This window comes from Danio rerio, chromosome 10, assembly GCF_052040795.2.
Source record: "Danio rerio strain M-AB ecotype USA chromosome 10, GRCz13ab, whole genome shotgun sequence".
Classification (NCBI taxonomy): domain Eukaryota; kingdom Metazoa; phylum Chordata; class Actinopteri; order Cypriniformes; family Danionidae; genus Danio; species Danio rerio.
Window position 1 is genome coordinate 47,124,415 of NC_141030.1, and position 22,123 is coordinate 47,146,537.

A 22,123-nucleotide genomic window follows, 5' to 3' on the forward strand; every position below is an offset into this window, starting at 1 on the left:
AATGAATGAATAAATTAATTAATAAAAAAAATTATTTATAAATAAATAAATGAATGAATGAATGAATAATTAATTAAATAAAAATGAATGAATAAATAAATAAATGGATGAAGAAAGAATTAAAGAATAAATAAAAATATAAAAAGATGAATAAAAGAATAAATAAATCAATGAATGAATAAATCAATGAATAAAGAATATGAATGAATGAATGAATGATTACATAAATAAATACATTACAATACAATGAATACATGAATGAATGAAATGGATGGATGTATGGACGGACGGATAGATGGATGAATAAAAGAATAAATAAATAAATGAATGAATGAAAGAATAAATAATTAGTTTAATAAAATTGAATGAATAAATAAATAAGTATATTAATCAATGAATGAATAAACGGAGAACGAACGAACAAACGAACGTATAAATAAATAAATAAATGAATAAATAAACGAATGAATTCTATCCATATAGGCATTTTTCTAGTGCTTAAAGAAAGTGTGTGTAAAGTCTATTGTGTGCATGTGTGTGTTCAGGTGAGGTGTTCTTCATTGATCAGAAACTGTCTCTGGACGAGGCCCGCTCGGCGTGTGTGGGTCAGGACTCAGTGTTGGCGTCTCCTGGTCATCTTCATGCCGCCTGGAGAGACGGCATGGACCAATGCGATTTCGGCTGGTTGTCGGACGGCAGCGCTCGATACCCGGTCTCCGTTCCCAGACTGCAGTGCGGCCGAGGACAACTGGGCGTCAGGACCATGTACCGCAACGCCGACCGGACGGGCTACCCTTTACCCACAATGAAACTAGGAGCCTACTGTTTCAAAGGTGTGTTTATGGTCACAGATTGACTTTCTCCCTTTGTACAAGTCATCAGAGGGGGAAAGCCCCGCCCACTAGTCCATCTCTCCCTCATTAGCATAAGACGTTAGTATTGTTTTTTTAATCTGCCACTATGCTGACACACAGGCATTTGTAGCTCCGCCCTCTTTTGAAAAGAGCACAATCTCATTTGAATTTAAAGCGACAGTCACCAAAACTCCACAATTAGGATCAAAGTGTCAGTTTCAGACAGTTAGAGAACATTATCTGTGTGCTATTTTGAGCTGAAACTACACACACACACACACACACACCCTAGAGACATTAGAGACTTATTTTACATCTTGGAATAAGGGGCAGAATAGGTCACCTTTAAGATGTTTTTGTATTTCTGCGTGTGGGGTGAATTTGTGAAACAGACTAAGGCCTTGGTATTTTCAAAAAACATTATTTTTATTGTGGTTTGGTGGTTTAGTCCACACTAAAATGTGCTATTAACTAACTTTCTGAAGGTTTTGCCTCATGATGTCATGATTTTGTCCTTTCCGATTGGCCAATTCAATTCAAGTTTATTTGTAAAGTGCTTTTAACAATAATTAATGCTCCAAAGCAACTTTCCAAAACGAGCACATTTACAATCAGTCAGAACGAGTTAAGGTGTTGAGTATATGAAGGACACTACAATGGTCAAGCATATAAATAAATATAAATATTGCATATAAATACAAGCATGTAACATACTGACATGTTTTTTTGTGGTAATAATATTTGTAAAGGAGCTGTTGACATGGAATGGACCCTTCGTTAAGCCCCGCCCTCCTTAATTACTGTTGCTACGCCTGTCAAGTTTTCGTGCCTGGCACGGCTTTTTCAATGTGTGTGTGCCGTCTTCAGACATTCGGGATATAATTAGTCATTTTTGGCGAACAGGTGAGATATCTGAGAAAGCCAGACAAAAAAAGGAGTGCAGTCTGCATTACAGGGGTATATTCAAGGCATAATAGGCAACCGGTTAAAAAATAATTCGATCAAAAGTAAAGCTAGCTTAGCCTAGCTGCCTCATACGCTAACCATTCAACAGCTTAGCCCAAGGGTGGCCAACCCTGTTCCTGGAGAGCCACCTTCCTGCAGATTTCAGTTGCAACCCACATCAAACACACCTGAACCAATTAATTAGGACCTGAACACCACGTGATAATTACAGGCAGGTGTGTTTGACATGGGTTGCAACTAAAATCTGCAGGAATGTGGCTCTCTAGGAACAGGGTTGGCCACCCCTGGCTTAGCCCTGGCTCAGCAGGAGAGGGGAAATTTACAAATGATCTAATAATAACTAATTAAACCGTCATTACTCTATTTTTAGCCAAAAAGCCTGATAGACTACTGTTGTGCAATGAAATATGGCGTTACTAAACGACCAGGAAACACGCATGACAGTGCTTTTACATAGTTCTTTCATAAATAGAGCAGCCAGAAAGGGAACCTGATGGATTTGTGCCGAATATTAGCATAATTGAACCATAACAATATACAGTAAGTTGCCTATATAACTCAGTGTGTTTGTGTGCTCTTTATAAATGACTGAAAAACAGCTGCTGGTGAAATATATTGATCGCAGCTGCTCAGTTTGTGATCATATCTCGGTTTTGTTCTGTTGATTTGTAATGTCAAATATTCATAGCTTAAAATAGATATAAATGTGAAGTTCAGTAAAGTTAGCAACAGATTCGCAGATTCGTAATTTCCGGATCAATAACTCATGTCATTATGACCTATTCGTTATTAGTATGACTACATTACTAACGTTATGGCAAAGGCTTAAACGGAGCATCACTCACAATATCGAGTTAAAAAAAGGAACAAGACAGCTGTGAAACATGACCTGCTTTGTATTTTTATAGGAAACACAGTTTAGATCTGTTTAGGGTAAGATATAGATATATACACTAGATGTCGCTTGGCCTATTGTTGTCTATTGGACGGAATGCGTCAATAGCGCCGCCATCTTGGTACAGGGTAGCGCTCTTTTGAAATGAATGCGGGACCAAGGTACAGTGGAGGACTGTGGCCATCCAAAGCCAGAGATATACACACATACACATATATCTGTGATCGGGAGTTTTCCTGGATGTTAGTGTGTCATTTTTTTTTCTAATTACGAAAATTATAATTTTACATCACTTGTCTACATTGATGGATCAGTGACCGCACGGGCAAAAAGCTTGTGTTTGTGTGTACAGAAATCTACTATTTACCCTCCCTGTTAAATTTAATCTAATCCGTGTCCTGAAACACAGCTCCTCTCCTGCTTTCACTGCTCATACTGACAGAGGGAGCGATTAGTTTGTGAATGAATCCCCCGAACGACTCTTTCACTAACGTTAGGCGACAATAATACAAGTTTCTGGCAGCGCAGCATCTCGTTGTCATATTTCTTTTGCATTGTTTGCTGATTTTATTCAACAAAAATAAATTTAAGCTGAGTGTTTAGTGTGAGTTGGAGCTGCTTTGCCGTATGGTGAATGCAGTAAGTGACTGTTATCCTCAATAACGTTACCTGATTAGCACAAAAGTTCAGAACATACAAAAACAGAAAAAAACTTAATATTACCTATGAAATGTTCTGCCTTTGTGCTTTGTTTTCTTTGTTTGCTCGTTACTACACCCGTAGACAGCGCTAAAGTCCAGCATCTTCGCGTAATAACACTGTCTTGTCTAGTGCGGTTGAATGACACTTGTCCTGGGAGCACTGTACCAATGTGGCGGCGCTATTGACGCATGCTCAGGGTCCCTATGCGATATCTAGTGTATATATCTATGAGGGTAAGAGGTGTGTGAGTTATTGTCATCAGTCTATCACTGAATACGTCAGGAATATCAAAACAAAACCAACATATCTCCGCTCCTTTAGCCCCCTCACACAGCTTGATCCACGCTGGCATTTCTCCTCTTGGGTTTTCGGTTTTGAAAAGGGAAAAAATTCCAGCATCCTGTCCAAACTTTAAGGAATCAGATTTGCACAATCCATATGCACTCGCTCGAAAGCTTGACAGAGCCCCTGCACGTAGCTACAGTTGCTAAGCCACGATTGGTGGATGGTGTTTTTTGGGCGTGGCTTAGCGAAGGGTCAGTTGAAGCAGATTTTGGTAAAACCTCAAACAATGCAAACATAAAAATTAAACAAAACAAAATAATCTGGTAAATGAGTTGTGTGTAATAACAATGACAGAAGGAGAAAGAGCTGAACTACTGAAATGTGTTTTATAGACTGATTTCACGCGGCCGCCATTTTCAATAGCGAAATCGAGGCTGCGGTGGGAAGAAACCCGGAAGTATCATTGGGAGTTACATAGGAATGTTGTGTACTTGGCTGTATATCTTATCAGCGAAGAGAAAGTGACACAAATTTATCATTTCACCGCCTTCCGGGTGACCCGAAGGTCCGTTCTGAATGAATGGTGAATGTAAAAAGGGACATCAGAGCTCATTTTCAGCTAAGTTAAGAGAAATGACACTAGTTAGCAAACGTTTTCTTTCCCAAACACACGTTTTAGATGTCATTTATCAAACTCGAGTTAATAAACTGATTCTTTCACTATATTAGACTCGTCACGATACTGAATTAAAAGAAAAACCGGCAATTTCGCGCTAACATTTAAGGCAATGCTGATGGCTTTCTTAAAACAGCGCTGATTTGCCATTGTGTTCACGTGCTCAAAAGAAATGATTGTGATTGGCTGAGAAGGTCATCTGTTCATCCACCGCTATATACTGAGCACAAACACAGACGAGCAGAGCGATCTGCTTGGTGACTCGGCTGATCTTGACGGCTGCTTCGCACTCCAGTCCGTGTATCTGTGTTTGCACTGGGTGAAGAGCGGTAAACTGAGCGCAAACCAAACACAGATACACGGAGACTGAAGCGCGAAGCCGTGAAGATCAGTCGAGTCATCCGCGCTCAGCAGCGCTTCCATATTAGCGGGGAAATAGCCGGGTTTAAAACTTCAGTTCCAGGACAACACTATTACAGACAACACGAGGGTGTGCTGCAGTGTTTATCACTCACCGGGTTACATAGACTGAAGCAGGAAAGCGTCCTCATGGTGTTTAACTAGTGCCATGAGCTGAAGCCTAGGAGGACACTTAAGCACATCACTGAGATTGTGATCTTGTTTGATGCTAAATTGCTTTTAATTGTTTAAAATAAACTTACTGAATAATATTAAAGTGTTTGTTACACCGTTTTCTGCATTTTGAAATCTCGGCAACAGTTTGTAGTACACAGCATGTTACTGCAATGTTTACAGTGCTCGTCCTATACTTCTGGGTTTCTTCCCACCGCAGCCTCGCTTTGGTTCTTTAAAATGGCGGCCGCGTGAAATAAGCGTATACTAAAGGCTTGTTTAATGACGGCAGCTTAAAGACGCCTCTTATATGGAGAATGAAGCTTCATGCAGTGCTCAGGTGTGAGTTCCTCACAGACTTCAACAGAGAGTCCAAATCTTAATGCTTCTGTTGGTCTCGTCTATTAAATCTGAGATTTTTCTGTATTCTCTATTGGATTCAGTTCAGGTGACTGGCTAGGCCATTCTACAGCTTGGTTTTCTTTCTCTGAAAGCCTCTGAGAGTCTCCTTGGCTGTGTTTTGGATTATTGTCTTGCTGAAATGTCCATCCTGGCTTCATCTTAATCATCCTGCTGATGTAGATGTTGCACTGAAGCAGCTGATATTCATTTACACTGAGGAAGTGCAGAGGAATCCATTTTGGAATGAGACTGTAACATATAAAACTGTGAATGCACAGTACAGAATTGTAACACAACATGAGGGTTATGAACTATTTGCGCACAGTGTATTGCTTCAGTCAGTGTGTATCGAGTCTGTGATTGTGTGTTAGTTTAGCTGTGATGTCATCAATACAGCTGTGGATCTCTGTATGGGTGGAAGCAGATCCTTCATTCTCCAGGGTCTCCTCGGGTTTCATCTGTTCACGCTCAATCCTGCGTCTCGCTCACAAATATGCCCGAAAACGGCCTGATCTGGGGTCAGTTTCTTCATCTAAACCCTGTTCTGTTCAGCCTCAGTCGTCAGTGGAAGGGGAGCATGAACACAGGCCACACAGAGGCAGCTTTAACATGCATTTAATCCTGTTTTACATCCTCCTCTCTCTCCTCTTCAGCCTGCACCTCCAGGGATTGTGGTTAACCGGAGCTTGTTTCATGAAACCCGTATTGAAGCACTTCTGTTAAATGGGTTTCTACCGCAGAAAACCACAACACAATAACAAACGCAGTCAGAGTCGGAGAGTTTTTCCTCCAGCTTTTTATACGCTGACTTACAAGGACACCAATGACTTTAATATAATTAGGACAATACTATATCAAGAGTCGACCATGTAAACAGCGTGACCATAATACAAAACTCTTAAACTAAACAGAAAGTGAATTAAGACATGTGGAGTATGCAGATTTCACCCTCATTAGTGACGACACTTACATGGACATCAGTAATCTAATTATTTGCGTTAATCTTAGACAATAATATGATGAAGGTGTTCACTTGAGATGCTTTTGAGTGGTACTTTCATGATCTCGTTTGACATGTTATAGCACATAGATCAATTAACGTTACTGCGTCACAGCGCTAGCCAACATTTCCTCCAGAGTTTCATGTAGTTTCGAGTGTTTCATTTTTTATTTTTCAACTTTAACTGCAGTTCAGCACTTTCACTTTCATTCAGGACCGTTTCATGCGTGCCCCTCGTGACAAACGAGATATTGGATGCCAGTATGGAGTGTGAGGACTGCTGGAAGAGTGTTGTTTTCATGGAGTTTTGCGTTGAGTGTGTCTGTGGTCCTTTAATTTCGAAATGTTCCTGAATGAAAGTGAAACTGCCAAACTGCTGTTAAATTAAAAATGAACACCCCAAACTACATCAAATGGATGGATGGATAGATGGATGGAAAGATGGATGGATGGACAGATGCACAAGCAGATAGATGATGGATAGATGGATGGAAAGACGGATGGATGGACTCATGGATAGATGGTTGGACGAAAGGATGGATGGAAGGATGGATAGATGGATGGATGGATGGATTGATAGACAGACGGACAAACAGATAAATGATGGACAGATGGATGGATAGATTGATAAATGGATGGATGATGGATGAATGGATGGATGGATGAATATATGGATAGACAGATGGATGGATGGGTTAACGAACGGATGGATAGAAATACGGATAGATGGATGGACAGACGGATGGATGATGGACGGATGGATGGATGGATAAATGGATGGAAAGATGAATGGATGAACCGACAGACAGATGGATGGATGATGGATGGATGGATGGATGAATGGATGGATGAATGGACATATGGGTGGATGGATGGATGGATGGACGTATGGATGTACATATGGATGGATGGATGGATGGATGGATGGGGGAACGGACAGATGGATGAACAAGTGAACAAACAGATGGATGATGGATAGATGGATGGATGGATGGATGGATGATGATGGATGGATGGATGGATGGATGAATGGATGGACCGACGGACAGATGGATGGATGAATGGATGGATAGACAGATAGGTGGATGGATGGATGGATGGATGGATGGATGGATGGACGTATGGATGTACGGACGGATGGATGGATGGATGGATGGATGGATGGATGGGGGAACGGACAGATGGATGGACAAGTGAACAAACAGATGGATGATGGATAGATGGATGGATGGATGATGACGGATGGATGGACAGATGCACGGACGAATAAATGGATGGAAAGATGGATGGATGGATAGATGAATGGATGGATGGATAGACGGACAGACAGATGGATGGATGGGTTAACTAACGAATAGTTGGATGGATGGATGGATGGATGGATGAACAGACGGTTGGATGATGGATGGATGGACAGATGAATGGACGGACTGAGAGACAGATGGATGGATAATTGAATGGATGGACATATGGATGGATTGACAAACAGATGGATGGATGCATGAATGGGTGGATGGATGGATGGATGGACAGACTGATGGATGGATGGATGGATGGATGGATGGGGAAACAGATAGATGGATGGATGGACGGACGGATGCACGGACAGATGAATGAATGGATGAACAGATGGATGGATGGATGAATGAATGGACAGACAGTGAGACAGATGGATGGATGAATGGATGGATGGACAGATGGATGGATTGACAAACAGATTGATGGATGAATGAATAGACAGATGGTTGGATGGATGGACCGACGGATGGATGGATGGATGGATGGATGGACAAACGGACGCACGAACAGATGAATGAATGGATGAACAGATGGATGGATCGATGAATGGATAGATGGATGAGAGAAAGAGAGAGAGAGAGAGAGAGAGAGAGAGAGAGAGAGCAGGGTGAATCAGGCCTCAGACGTAAACAAGAGCTGCTGCTGGAGTTTTTTCTCCATCACTGAGTTTACAAGAGGAAAAGATGCCTGATGTTTGGGTTCAGAAAGCAGACCTGTGTGTAACGACTAACAGCTGTGTGTGTGTGTGTGTGTGTGTGTGTGTGTGTGTGTGTGTGTGTGTGTGTGTGTGTGTGTGTGTGTGTGTGTGTGTGTGTGTGTGTGTGTGCGTGCGTGCGTGCGTGCGTGCGTGCGTGCGTGCGTGCGTGTGTGTGTGTGTGTACGTGCATGTCCACATTCACTGAGACACAAGATTGTTTTAATTTCTAAACATTTATTGTTTAATTAACTCATCTCTAATAACTGATTTATTTTCTCTTTGTCATGATGACAGCACACAATATTAGACTAGATATTTTTCAAGACACTGGTATTCAGCTTAAATTGACGTTTAAAGGCTTAACTAGGTTAATTAGGGAAGTCATTGCACAGTGGTTTGCTCTGTATATACAAAAACATTACATATAGATACAGTATATATATATAATTCCTGCCAAACTAAAACAAATAAAACTTTCTCAAGAAGAAAAATGTTATAGGAAGCACTGCTAAAACTCATTGCTTTTTAAACATCACTTGGGGAATATTTGAAAAGAAATGCATATTTCACAGGAGGCAAATATTTTACCGTATAGCTGAAATGAGCTGAATGAAGAGAAGTACACTCATGTGATGACGGCTGCAGATGTCTGAGGGAAAGCTGGGTGTGGGTCTTTGCACATGTAATACTCGGCATAACTGCAGCATTATCCATCTGAAGTGCTGCTGGTAAAAACAGACTCACAAGAGCAAAAATGATCATTGATGGTTAAAACTTAAGCCAGTCTCATATGTCAGACAATATCAGTAAAATCTTCTGTCTGTCTGTCGTTAACTGTAAATATCTATCTGAAGAACTGTAAACAAAGCAGATATAAAGCTGTAGGATTGATGTTTGCTCAAAAGCTTGTATTGTATTAAAAGACCTGAGTTAATTCTAGTTTTCAACAAACTGAACGGACATGCTCTGCCATTTAAAACCCCTGGGCATTGTTCACATTTTAATAACTATCAGAATTACCACGTTTCATCCAAAACCTGCAAAAGATAAAAAATACAGCTTATAGTTACAGCCGAAGTCAAAATATTTTGCTCTCCTGTTGATTTATTTATTCTTTGTTAAATATTTCCCATATGATGTTCACCAGAGCAAAAAATCTTTCAGTATTTCCTATAATATTTTTTCTTCTGGAGAAAGTCTTATTTGTTTTATTTCGGCTAGATTAAAAGCAGTTTTTAAAAGTTTTAAACCCATTTTAAGGTCAATATTATTAGCCCCCTTCAGCAATGTGTTTTAAATTGTCTCCAGAACAAACCACTGTTATACAATGACTTGCCTAATTACCCTAACTTTACCCTAATTACACGTGTTAAGCCTTTAAATGTCACTTTAGGCTACAAGTATCTTGTAGAATATCTTGTCAAATATTATGTCATATTATATTATGTGCTGTCATCGTGGCAAAGAGAAAATAACCTAGTTATTAGAGATGAGTTAATAAACATATTGAGCCCTATCATACACCCGGCGCAGTGTAGCGCAAGACGCGGCGCAATAGTCTTTTGGTAGTTTTAGCTTGGCGCAAGAGTGGTTTTGAGGCGTTGCGCTACGCTGTTTAAATAGCAAATGCATTAGCGCTCATTTGTGCACCCATAGGCGTTCTGGTCTAAAAAGGAAGGCGTACTGCAGGCGCGTCGCTATTTTGAGAAACTATAATAGATTTTTCATTAGACCAAAACAAACCCGGTCTAAACTCCAGCGCAGAGTTGCGCCTCGCTTACACACTGCTTAATACACACAAGAGAGCAATAGGCAAATATCTTTACAGATGAAAAAAATTAATATTAAGGATATATATTCAATTAAATTCAGCTTTATTTGTATAGCGCTTTTACAATGTATATTGTGTCAAAGCAGCTTCACATAAATGGTCATAGTAACTGGAACAGTGTAGTTCAGTTTTTAGTGTTTAAGTTCAGTTCAGTTTAGCTCAGTTCAGTGTGATTTAATCATTACTGAGAGTTCAAACACTGAAGAGCAAATTCATTGATGCGCAGCTCTACCAATCCTGAACCATGCGAGGCAGTGGCGACAGCGGACAAAAAAACTTCACCTGATGGGAGTGAAGAAAAAAAACCTTGAGAGAACCAGACTCAGTTGGGCACGACCATTTTAATTTCTCCGCTGGCCAAAATTATATTATATTATATAGGATATTATAAGAATAGATATAGAATATATATATTAAGGATTAAATTATTACAAAACATATTATTTTCTAGCCTACATAAATATGAAAAATCACTGCATTTATGTCTTCTTCATCTCGGGAGGCTTTTTCAGTTCATTTTTCAGTTCATGCAACTATTTGCTTTTGTATAATGCTATTATTATTAGCAGTATTATTTATTATATCCATATTTATATTTGTTTTATTAAAAACAAGCTTAGATTTGTCCACCTGTCGAGAGGGTGCTCGCTGCAGAGCCATTTGAGGAGAGCTGAGCTCCAGCGAGGGGGAGCATGAGCTGTCGCTCCTCCTCCTGTAAGCTGTTTTAATGCGTACACCAACCCCACCCCTAATCCTACCCCCAGTGACATCACTCGTAGAAGAAGTGCAAAAAAGGTGGAGCTCAAGCTTAAGCTCCCCCTCGCTGGAGCTCAGCTCTTCTCAAATGGCTCTGCAGCAAGCACCACTTGCACCTGTCAGGTTTTAGACCATATGGGGCACAGCATGTGTTTTAGGATATAACTCAGGTTTTTGAGCACACTTTGTTATTATTATTCATTTATTCGTTTGCTGGAAATTAGAACTGAATTTAGAAACAGTTTTGAAACAAATCTTTGCGCTTAACAAACTAAATTAATTATTTATAGACTAATTGATGTCTGTAAAGGTTTCCCTATCCAAGAGCGAAAGTGAAAGTGATCCATTATCTCTCATTCTCACGCAGTAGATGCTCTGTTTAACTGTTTTCTGTTAAAACACTGTTCACTGTTTGCTAGTGAAATGCTCATTTTTTCCACTTAGACTTACTTTGCGTCCTGTAAATAGTGAATGCGCTCTTGGCGTGACGCAGCTGGCTCTTAAAGGGAATGGGAGATGAGACTCTGATTGGTCAATGCTGATTGATAATTCATTAAGAAAATAAACTCAACCCTTTTAGCCCATGCGCCGCGGCGCAAAGCATATTTTCCCGTCCGTAAATTAGCAAAAATGCGTCCTGACACGCCCTGAAAGCGTTTGCGCCCTGCGTTTTGCGCTCTGCCCATTATGTTTAGAAAAAAAATATGCTCTCCGTTAAACAGAAAATTGGGGACAATTTTATACAGGAGGGCGAATAATTCTGACTTCAGGTGTACATTAAAAGAGCAATATGCAAATAAAAAGCCATCAGCCATCCACCATAATTGTTGTTGCTGGTTGTTGCATGCAATGTTCTTCCTTCTTCCTCCTGGTCGAGTGGTTCTGTGACATCACTATTAAAAAAATATTGAATATATATTTAATAAAAATAAATAATAATATGTATTTTTGTATTTTTAGATAATATTTTGAATAATAATCATATTCATTTTTATTAGTGGCAATAAATAACATTATTATGAGCATACCTGCTAGCATTCCCATTTTTCCCGGGAGTCTCCTGTATTTCAAACCCATCTCCCGCCACCCTCCCGTTTTGTTATTTCTCCTGGAAAACTCCTGTAATTTCACCCCCCCAACGTTCTGGCCCACAAACTCCCCCCCCCCCCCAACAGTCTGTTACCCCCTTTGGTACAGTATCCAGACACAGCGGCAGCCCAAATCCCGGTTCTCAGCTGTGTTATTCAGACACCTCACCCCTGACACCAAGCCACCCCTCATCCACCACACACCCCCCGGATCTGCCCCGGATTTTCAGAGAAAGATGTTGTCAGGTATGATTATGATTAATAAATAGTATTAAAAATCTTAGATTAGCTCATTTGGATTTTTGCATTCGCCTATTGGAGGAGCCAGCCCTGATCTGGGGTCTATAATTTATTAATTTATTTATTTATTTATTTGGCGACGCAGTGGCGCAGTAGGCAGTGCCGTTGCCTCAAAACCACAGTACAAAATGTAATATTCTGAAATATTATTTGTATGTCAAATTACACTGAATAAAACATTTTTTAGGAAGGTTGGTGAGAAGGTCGCTGCTTCGAGTTCTGGCTGGGTCAGTTGGCATTTCTGCGTGCCGTTTGAATGTTTCCTCCGGGTTTCCCCCACAGTCCAAACACATGTAGGGGAATTGATTAAATAAACTGGCCGTAGTGTTTGAGTGTGTGTGTGTGTTAATGAGTGTGTATGGGTGTTTCCCAGTACTGGGTTGCAGCTGGAAGGGCATCCGCTGCGTAAAACATATGCTGGAATAGTTAGCGATTCATTCCACTGTGGCGACCCCTGATTAATAAGGGAATAATCCAAAGGAAAATGAATGAATGAATGTATAAATTGCAAATTTTAATTAATTCCAGCAATTTTTTTTCGGTAAGTACAAATGTTAAAATTTTTGTTCACTTAAAACAGAAATCATCCAAGATTATTATCCTTAATTTAGTGTGTTCATGTGAGTAAAATAGAAGTTATCTAATAAAATCTTCCTTCTCACAAACTTTTAAACAGTGCACTCCCAGACAGTCTTACTGTTATTAGTGAACACTGCATACTCAGACACTCTGTAATCTGTGTACATATACAGTACAGTATTTTAAATTCAGCCAAACACAGGCCTTCTTCCTTATCCATTCCATTTTTTTCCAGCCAGATGTGCAACAGGCATACACATATCATCATGAATGGCTTTGCTGTAATGTTGAAACTTTTTGCTAAGCATGAACCCTTTTTTACTACCTTTGGAGGCCTGCCAGCACATCCTGACCACTGCAGCTAAATGCATATGAACAGACAAGAGTGAACATTATAGAGCCGCTAACTGGGCCACTTTAACAATTTCATATATATGTCCATTAAAGTGTCTCAGAGTTAGTACTGTATGCAGGCAGGCAGTGTGGGGTTTTGATTTATCGATTGTGAGAACGAGAAAGCCTTGGGGCTCATATTATACAACATTCCAAGTGCAGCTATTCAAGACTACTTACCTACTAGACTAGAGTTAAAGTAAGTGCTTCGGCAGGACGAAACACTGCCAAAACATTCTGGAGAGGAAGCTAAGGTTTCAAAATAAACCTAAACTGTCGAGTTGCACCCACGTCATGTTCCCCAAATAACTCATTACCAGCCTAAAATGCTTTTATGCTGAGATTATTCTGCTGTTGTTGGCATTTTGTTTGAAATTAGAAATGACTTTGCTGCCACATTGCACTTATGTTGCTTGTGATATAACTGTAGAAGTGTTCTGACCTTTATATTTATTTAATTTTTTATTAATTCTGTAGTATTTTCATCCATTCATTCATTTTCCTTCGGCTTAATCCCATTATTTATCAGGACTCACCACAGTGGAATGAACCGCCAGTTATTCCAGCATGTCTTTTACACAGCAGATAACTTTCCAGCTGCAACCCAGTTCTGGGAAACACCCATACACACTCATTCACACACACACTTATACACTACGGCCAATTTACATCATTCAATTCTCTTGTAGCGCATGTGTTTGTACTGTGGGGGAAACTGGAGTAGAGATCTGCACGGGACTAAATTTTGAATCCCGCTCCCTTCCGCACCTGCCAGGTTTTAGCCTGAATCCGACCGCTCCCGCTCATGTTCAGCATTCGTTGTCCCGCTGCCCGACCCGCCCCGTTTTCTACCTGCTGCGCCCGTTCCCGCTAATGGCCGGCGGGGGGAGAACAAAACCAAAAACCACCCAGCTATACACAGTCCAGACAACCTATAACACGCTGTCTGTATAAACACACACACACAGCACCAAGCATGCCAAGCAAGTGACACACACAGACAGCAACATCAGGCTCTCATTCACACACATACACACACATAGCACAAAGCTCTCTCTGTCATTCGCGCACACTCACACAGACAGCAACAGACAAGCTAAACGCAGCATCACGCTCTCTCATTCACACACATACATACAGGTGCTCGCTCGCTTGGGAGTCGGGAGCGATATTGTTAGACTGCCCTCTCCCGTCCAAAAATACACCAGTTACCGACCGCTCCCGTGCTTTATTCGGAAATGTATTCCCGCGCCGAAAGAAATCTCGTCGGGTGCAGACCTCTAAACCGGACCACCCTAAGCCAACACAGGGAGAACATGCAAACTCCACACAGACACACCAAGTGGGACTCAAACCAGCAACCTTCTTGCTGTGAGGTGACTGTGCTAACCACTGAGCCACCGTGCCTGTGTATTCTATTTTATGGAATTGAAAGGTTTTATTTTTGTTTTCTTTTTACTGTAAAGCTTTTTGTTTGTCTGTGAATGGTGCTATATAAATAATTATGTTGGCTTGAGAAAGCCAACATACTGTTATGCTACTCTGTGCTTGAAAACAAACGTATCTCCTCCTAGGCCGTTCATGCCACAAGGCCCAAATGTGGTCAAAATGTGCCTTCTACATTCAAGATTGTTGCTATATCTCCTCATGCCTATAAGACTTATTGTTTTTTTAATACAAAATGTTAAATATTACATTTTTATAATCCGGGCATATCAAAAAATTATACAAGCCCCAAATTTGGCCAAAAGCTGTATTAGATGCGGTAGATTTTGTTGCTATATCTTTAAGGTTTATCAGACTTATAGTTTTCCAATAAATAATTTTTAAGCATTATTTTTCTTTAAATATGGCAAGCCATTTTTGCATTTATCACTTTCACACTTATTAAGCATTGTATTTTCAAAAAATACGGCAAGCCATTTTTACATAATGGTCATTCCCTTAGTCTCTTTATTAATCAGGGGTCGCCACAACGGAATGAACCGCCAACTTATCCAGCATTTGTTTTACACAGCGAATGCCCTTCCAGCCGCAACCCAACACCAGGAATACATAATGTTCAAGTCCAGTTTTTGACACTCATAAAGACTGTCATAGAAACATCGGGGTTGATTTAGATCACTCATATTGCCAAGAAGCTTTGATGTATCATCACTAACCTGTCAAATGTCCCCATAGCAACAAAACAGTATAACCTAGCAACCATTTAAAAATAGCAATATCTCTACATCAGAACACCGTAGGGACTTGGGCATTGGCTCGTTTGACTCATGCTAGCAAATGGGACTTCCTGTGTACTATGCATGGTAACAATGATAATGGAAGCCAAGTGCTAATAACGCTTAGCTACATGCTATGAATGATTATCTAAATGCAATAACATATGCTAGAAATGCCTACTAAGTATTAGCATTTAATCAAACATGTGCACGAGCATTGCCATTTAGCAACTGCTTAGCAACCACCTAACAATGCCATAATTGTTTTAGCAACTGCCTAGCAACCACTTAGCAACCCCCACCGTGCTTCCTGCCAACTGCCATTCCCAGTCCTAGCGCAGTCATGTTGGCTTTCTCAAGCCAACATCAAAGTTTATAAATAAACTTTAGGTTCTAGTCTTTACTTACTAGGCTACATCTACACTAATGCGGAAAAGTTTGAGCATCTAAAACGCACATCCACACTGAAAACACTAAAGCTCTTTCACTTTTGTATTGTGCACTGATGTAAAATGCTTTTACCTGCGTCATATCCACCTGGCGTTTATTTACTTTCCATCTCGTTGAAACATCGTGGCAAAATATTGCATCTGTGGTCTGTTTCTGTGGTCTGTATAGCTAACTCCCTGCAACTCTCACATGGTCGCCCACTGAAGCTAAGCAGGGCTGCGCCTGTCAGCACCTGGATGGGAGACCTTATGAGAAATCTAGGATGCTGCTAGAAGTGGTGCTAGTGAGGCCAGAAGGGGGCGCTCAACCTGTGGTCTGTGTGGGTCCTAATGCCCCAGTATAATAATATGGACTCTATACTGCTCAGTGAGCGCCATCTTTCTGGTGAGACGTTAACTTGAATATGAATTGCCTATATCTTTATCTGATTAATGAAATAGGGGCAAGTTCTTGAGAAGTCTGTTTAGAAAGAAATTATAGGGGCGCTTTAACCGCACAATAAACACTTCTGTTAAACTGTGATCTAAACAAAACCATTCTAGAAATGAAACTACAATTTCAACATATAAGCTGCGTAATTTAGCTTAACAGTGTCGACCTTTTATAGCAAGGTGAAATTGTTTGTTCTGTCATAATTTAATGTATGAAGACAAATATACTACAAGAAATCGATTGATTCAATGTCAATTAGACTTATTAATAAATAATGTGAATATAGATTGGCTAGCTACTTGAACAATGAAATATGTTCAAGAGTTTGGAAAGTCTGCTGGTAAACAGGTACGTTTTTTTGTAATTCTGTTTGGTGCCAATAGGGGTGCTGTAGTTTAGTTTACATGAACTCCAGTTACATATGCAATATAGGCAAAAACATTAGATGAAGAAAATCTCAAATTATAAATTGTGACGATTAGTTGTTAAGTGTTGACCTTTAATGGCACTTCTTAAAGTGGATTTATTTATTGTATATCAGAATTTATTGTGTAAAGACAAATATACTATAAGTAATTAAATTCAGTGGGCTATATGCACAGTTAGTATTTTTCAGCCACCGTCAGCTTCTGGTGAAAAATCGATGTTACTATTTTCAATTTCATACAGTTCCTTTTACAGCATCGATGTTGTAATGTCATTAAAATATAATTAGTTAAATAGATTTAAGCATTACATTTTTTGTTCAAGCTTAAAATGGGATGAAATGGTTGTGTTTAAATGCAAGTGCTGTCAAGAGCAGCAGGCAAGCACTTAAACTCTATTGAAAATACTATGGTAAAATTATTTTTTATATTTTAAAGATATGGCGCAGAACAATGAACCTGACACCCAGTTTATATAATATATCAATTAGGCAGTAAAGATCAGTAACGTGCTGATTTTGTAGTGGCTCGACAGTTCTCCGTAAGTGCAGAAGCTGGCTTGCTGAAAATAAAGAAATGTGCACAAAGTCTTTGCATAATTGTTTAAATATTTGGAAGATGGGGAAACCTGTTTGGAAACAAATATTTTTCTTTTATTTCATTTGAGGCCACTAGGGGTGCCAAAGTTCCACGTTATTTTCAAAAAGCTTTATGATAATGGCGTCTTTCTCTTTTCTCTCAGGACGGGATCCTACAAGTGCACCCACAGCTGGACCCACAACACCTACAGTTCCCTGGGACGCCCTTAAGATTTCCTCCCTAGAAGTAATGTCTCCTGCGCCAACCGATGACACCATAGAAGAACCACCTTCAATGTTCTCTGCAAGCATGGCACCACGTGACAAACCCACTCCTGAAGCATATCCCACAATTGTTACAACTCAAACTGGGGGGATTTTGGATACACCTTCCCCAACATTTGGTGACTATGATGATAATAGCAACTTAATGGTGCAAGGGGCACCTGACCTTTCACTCCAGGGTACCGTGGGCTCCACCACAATGGTAACCCCACCTTATTACGACTCTATTTTCTCTATCAAACTTCCTCCTCAACCCACAAAAGGGGTCAAGAATCCTTTGGATACACCTCATGGGGAATACAGTAGTGCTGAGGGAAGCATCAGCGGAGACACGGAGACTCCAGAGAGTGTGATTCCTACTTCACCTGTGCTTGTCACAACTCTCCAAGTAGACCCAGACCAACCAAAAGTGGTGTACAAAGAGGACGGAAGCACAGAAAACATCACTGAAGGAGTGGTCTTTGCTGAGTCCAGTATGGGAACCCCAGGCTTAGGTGAAGTGATTGTGCATGGGTCACAGTCTGAAGTCTCCAAGAATGTCAGCTTTCCGATAGACATCAGCTTGCTCATAGTCGACATCAAGGATACAAATCAATCAGGTTGGTGGGAGTCTTCTTACAATTTCATCAGTGCAAAAAAACCCCAACAACATTCACATAGAAACAGGGTGGGCATTTGGGGGTGGGGGGGCTTTGACCTCCCTAATTAATGCTCGATCCCGCTTGAAGGATGTAAGAAGATTTGTGGGGGGGTCAGTACTTTAAATAGTGAGAAATTGTTTGCTCTGGTCTGTATCTTAAATAATAATATTAGATATTATTGGTGGCGTAGTGGCGCAGTGGGTAGAGCATTCATGTCACTGCAAGAAGGTCGCTGGTTTGAGCCTCGGCATTTCTGTATGGAGTTTGCATGTTCTCCCTAGGTTGGCGTGGGTTTTCTCTGGGTGCTTCGGTTTTCCCCACAAGTCCAAAAACATGTGGAATAGTCTGTGAATGTGTGTATAATATAAATATACGGGCGGCATGGTGGCTCATTAGTTAGCACTGTCACCTCACAGCAAGCAGGTCTCTGGTTTGAGTCTTGGCTGGATCAGTTGGCATTTCTGCGTGGAGTTTGCATGTTCTCCTTGTGTTGATGTGGGTTTCCTACGGGTGTTTCGGTTCCCTCCACAATCCAAAGACATGCAGAATAGTTGAATTGAATAAACTAAATTGGCCATATTGTATACCAGGGATCACCAATCTCGGTCCTGGAGGGCCGGTGTCCCTGCAGGCTTTTAGCTCCAACTTGCCTCAACACACCTGCCTGGGTGTTTCAAGTATACTTAGTAAGACCTTGATTAGCTTGTTCAGGTGTGTTTGATTAGGGTTGGAGCTAAAATCTGCAGGACACCGGCCCTCCAGAAACAAGTTTGGGGACCCTTGGTGTATACAGTAGAGCAGGGGTGCTCAATCCTGTTCCTGGAGATCTACCTTCCTGTACAGTTTAGCTCCAACCCTGATCAAACCCACCTGAACCAATTAATTAGGACCTGAAATCCACTTGATAATTACAGACAGGTGTGTTTGATAAAGGTTGCAACTGAAATCTGCAGGAAGGTAGATCTCCAAGAACAGGATTGGCCACCCCTGCAGTAGAGAGTGTATGGGTGTTTCCCTGTACTGGGTTGCGGCTGGAAGCTGTGTAAAACATATGCCGGAATAGTTGGCAGTTCATTCCACTGTGGTGACCTCTAAAATAGAGACTAAGCTGAAGAAAAAGTAATGAACGAATGGAAAAATATTTGACCCCCATAATAGCCCATGTATAATCCACACTTTGTATAGAAGATACTTTGATTAAAGCAGGGCAGTGTATAATATTTTGCTTGTCCTTTGATATTTTGGTGCAGCAGTGCTTTTCCTGCGATTGCTGCCAAAGCAGCATGTTGTAAATGAGAATTCTGGTTAAGGAAACACTGAGATGCAAAATGTAGATCTTGGCTAAAGAGAGGCCACATTTGGCTCTGTCAGGACACCTACTGCTGTCTTGCAAACAACAGATCTGGATGGGGCCCCTTGAGTTTATGCAGTTGCTTTAGTGGTTGATTTGTGCCCAATCTTTACCTCATCCTGAGGTATAACTAAACTAGCGGTGCTGCCTGCATGCATCGAGTGGAAAAGGAAAACAGATCCTTCATGCCTTCCCGTGACCTTAATTGACTTCCTATGTTGGTGGAAAGAGTGATGAAGTCGATAAACATCTGTAGATGGACTGCAGCCAGTGTTTCTGTCTTGTAGGTCCTGAGGGTCGACATTAATCAGTTGACCCATTTATACCATTTGATACTGTTAAAGAGGCATCTACTCTAGTAAAACGTCAGGGAGAGACGGAGGTGTTGAATGTGAGAAAGAGTAGCTCTCAAAGCCACAGACGAATGCCTCTTGGGTCAAATGGCAAAGCCCCTTAAAACATCAATCAGCAATGTAATCACTGAGCTAATTACTTTCCCTTACCTCGTCCAGTCCGAAGATCAGGTTACCATTTGTGGCTGCTAGAATGTCCATGAAAGAGACGTTTTTTTGTGGGTTATGTGTCATATTGGGGAATTTTAGGGTGTATTATAATCTCTGGCAAGATTTCACACGGTGTTTTACTGTGCCATGTACCAGATGCTGGAATTACTTTAGTCTTGAGCTCTTTCGAAATGAAAAGGTCTTGTCATTTTGTAATAGAGTGACTTTAGTGTCTCGCAGAGACATATCACTGAAAGAAGTTAATAATAAGCAATTCACTTTTCTGTACATGAGTAGAGCCGTGACTTACGTAGAAATAATAATCAGTAAAAACTACATATGACTGGAGAGGTTTATTTTCCTCAAGTGGCACTCTACCCACATAGCAAAAAATCTCTGGCCCAGCTCTGGCCTACACAATCAGCTTTTGCTTGGCCCACATGCCGCAGTGAATTATGGTACATGACTGAACCAAGTCTAGCTTCCAGACAAGGGCCAAACAAGGACCATATCTGGGCCAAGTCTCAGCCAAGTTAATAACCCATAACTGAGCCTAAACTGGGCCAGATATGTCGGTGTTTCACGACTGCGATGAAATTAATAAACCAATGAATCATTGTGCTATGGGCGTGCTTTTTCTCGAAGCTACCTGATTGGTAGAATTATTTTTTTCTTAATTTAAAAATAATAAAGGCGAGGCAGTGGCGCAGTAGGTAGTGCAGTCACCTCACAGCAAGAAGGTCGCTGGGTCTCTGGTTGGAACCTCGGCTCAGTTAATGTTTCTGTATGGAGTTTGCATGTTCTCCCTGCCTTCGCGTGGGTTTCCTCCGCATGCTCCGGTTTCCCCCACAGTCCAAAGACATGCAGTACAGGTGAATTGAGTAGGCTAAATTGTCCGTAGTGTATGAGTGTGTGTGTGAATGTGTGTGTGGATGTTTCCAAGAGATGGGTTGCAGCTGGAAGGGCATCCGCTACGTAAAAACTTGTTGGATAAGTTTGCGGTTTATTCTGCTGTGGCGACCCCGGATTAATAAAGGGACTAAGCCAACAAGAAAATGAATAAATGAATGAATAAAAATAATAAAAAAGTATTTTAAATGTGGGTCAAGATAGGCCAAACTTCAATTATCAATTCAATATCAATTATCAACATCTGTGCCAATTACTACATTTTACATCTGGCCCAAGTATTGTGTGCCACCTTAAAGATGGTGCCAAACCAGGGCCATGTTTGGCCCACATGCTGTATGGCAGTGCTGGATGAAAGCCTGCTGTGTCAGATTTATGCCAAATCTGGGCCAGAATTCTTTGCTACCTGGGAAGACTTTAAGTGGGATATACATACCATGCTAATTTCTAAGATCTCTAAAATAGCTTCAAGCAACATGAAGTTAGAACTGAGCATTTAAGCAGGTCCTTTTCCACAGTACAATATGATTTGGTATGGGTACGCCTGATCAGGCTTGTATTTCCATTGCAAATAGCACCCTTACTTGGTAGGCTTGGTGTATGCCAGAAAGTAGATATCAGTAGTGATTCTTATGCAATACCACAAACAAGAACCTCTTCAGATGCTTCAGAACGCAGCAGCACGAGTGGTCTTTGATGAACCTAAAAGAGCACATGTCACTCCGCTACTCATCCGTTTGCACTGGCTGCCAGTTGCTGCTCGGATCAAATTCAAAGCTCTGTTGTTTGCTTGCAAAACAATTTCTGGCTGCGCCCCTTCTTATCTGCTCTCACTTCTGCAGATTTATAGGCCCTCCAGAAACTTGCGTTCTGTGAATGAAAGTCGCCTTGTGGTTCCATCCCAAAGAGGAAAGAAAACGCTTTCCCGAATGCTCGCGCTCAATCTGCCCAGTTAGTGGAATGAACTCCCTAACTGCATCCGAACGGCAGAGTCACTCCCTGTCTTCAAGAAACGACTAAACACTCAACTA

At 40.8% G+C, this 22,123-nt stretch overlaps 1 protein-coding gene across 1 annotated transcript in view; it reads left to right on the forward strand.

Moving 5' to 3' along the window:
* vcanb (versican b) overlaps window positions 1-22,123 on the forward strand; it is a 68,485-nt gene that overhangs the window by 15,028 nt on the left and 31,334 nt on the right. The window contains 2 exon segments of the mRNA NM_214688.2: window positions 546-833; window positions 17,568-18,287. Of these exon segments, the coding sequence (NP_999853.2) occupies window positions 546-833; window positions 17,568-18,287 (1,008 nt within the window).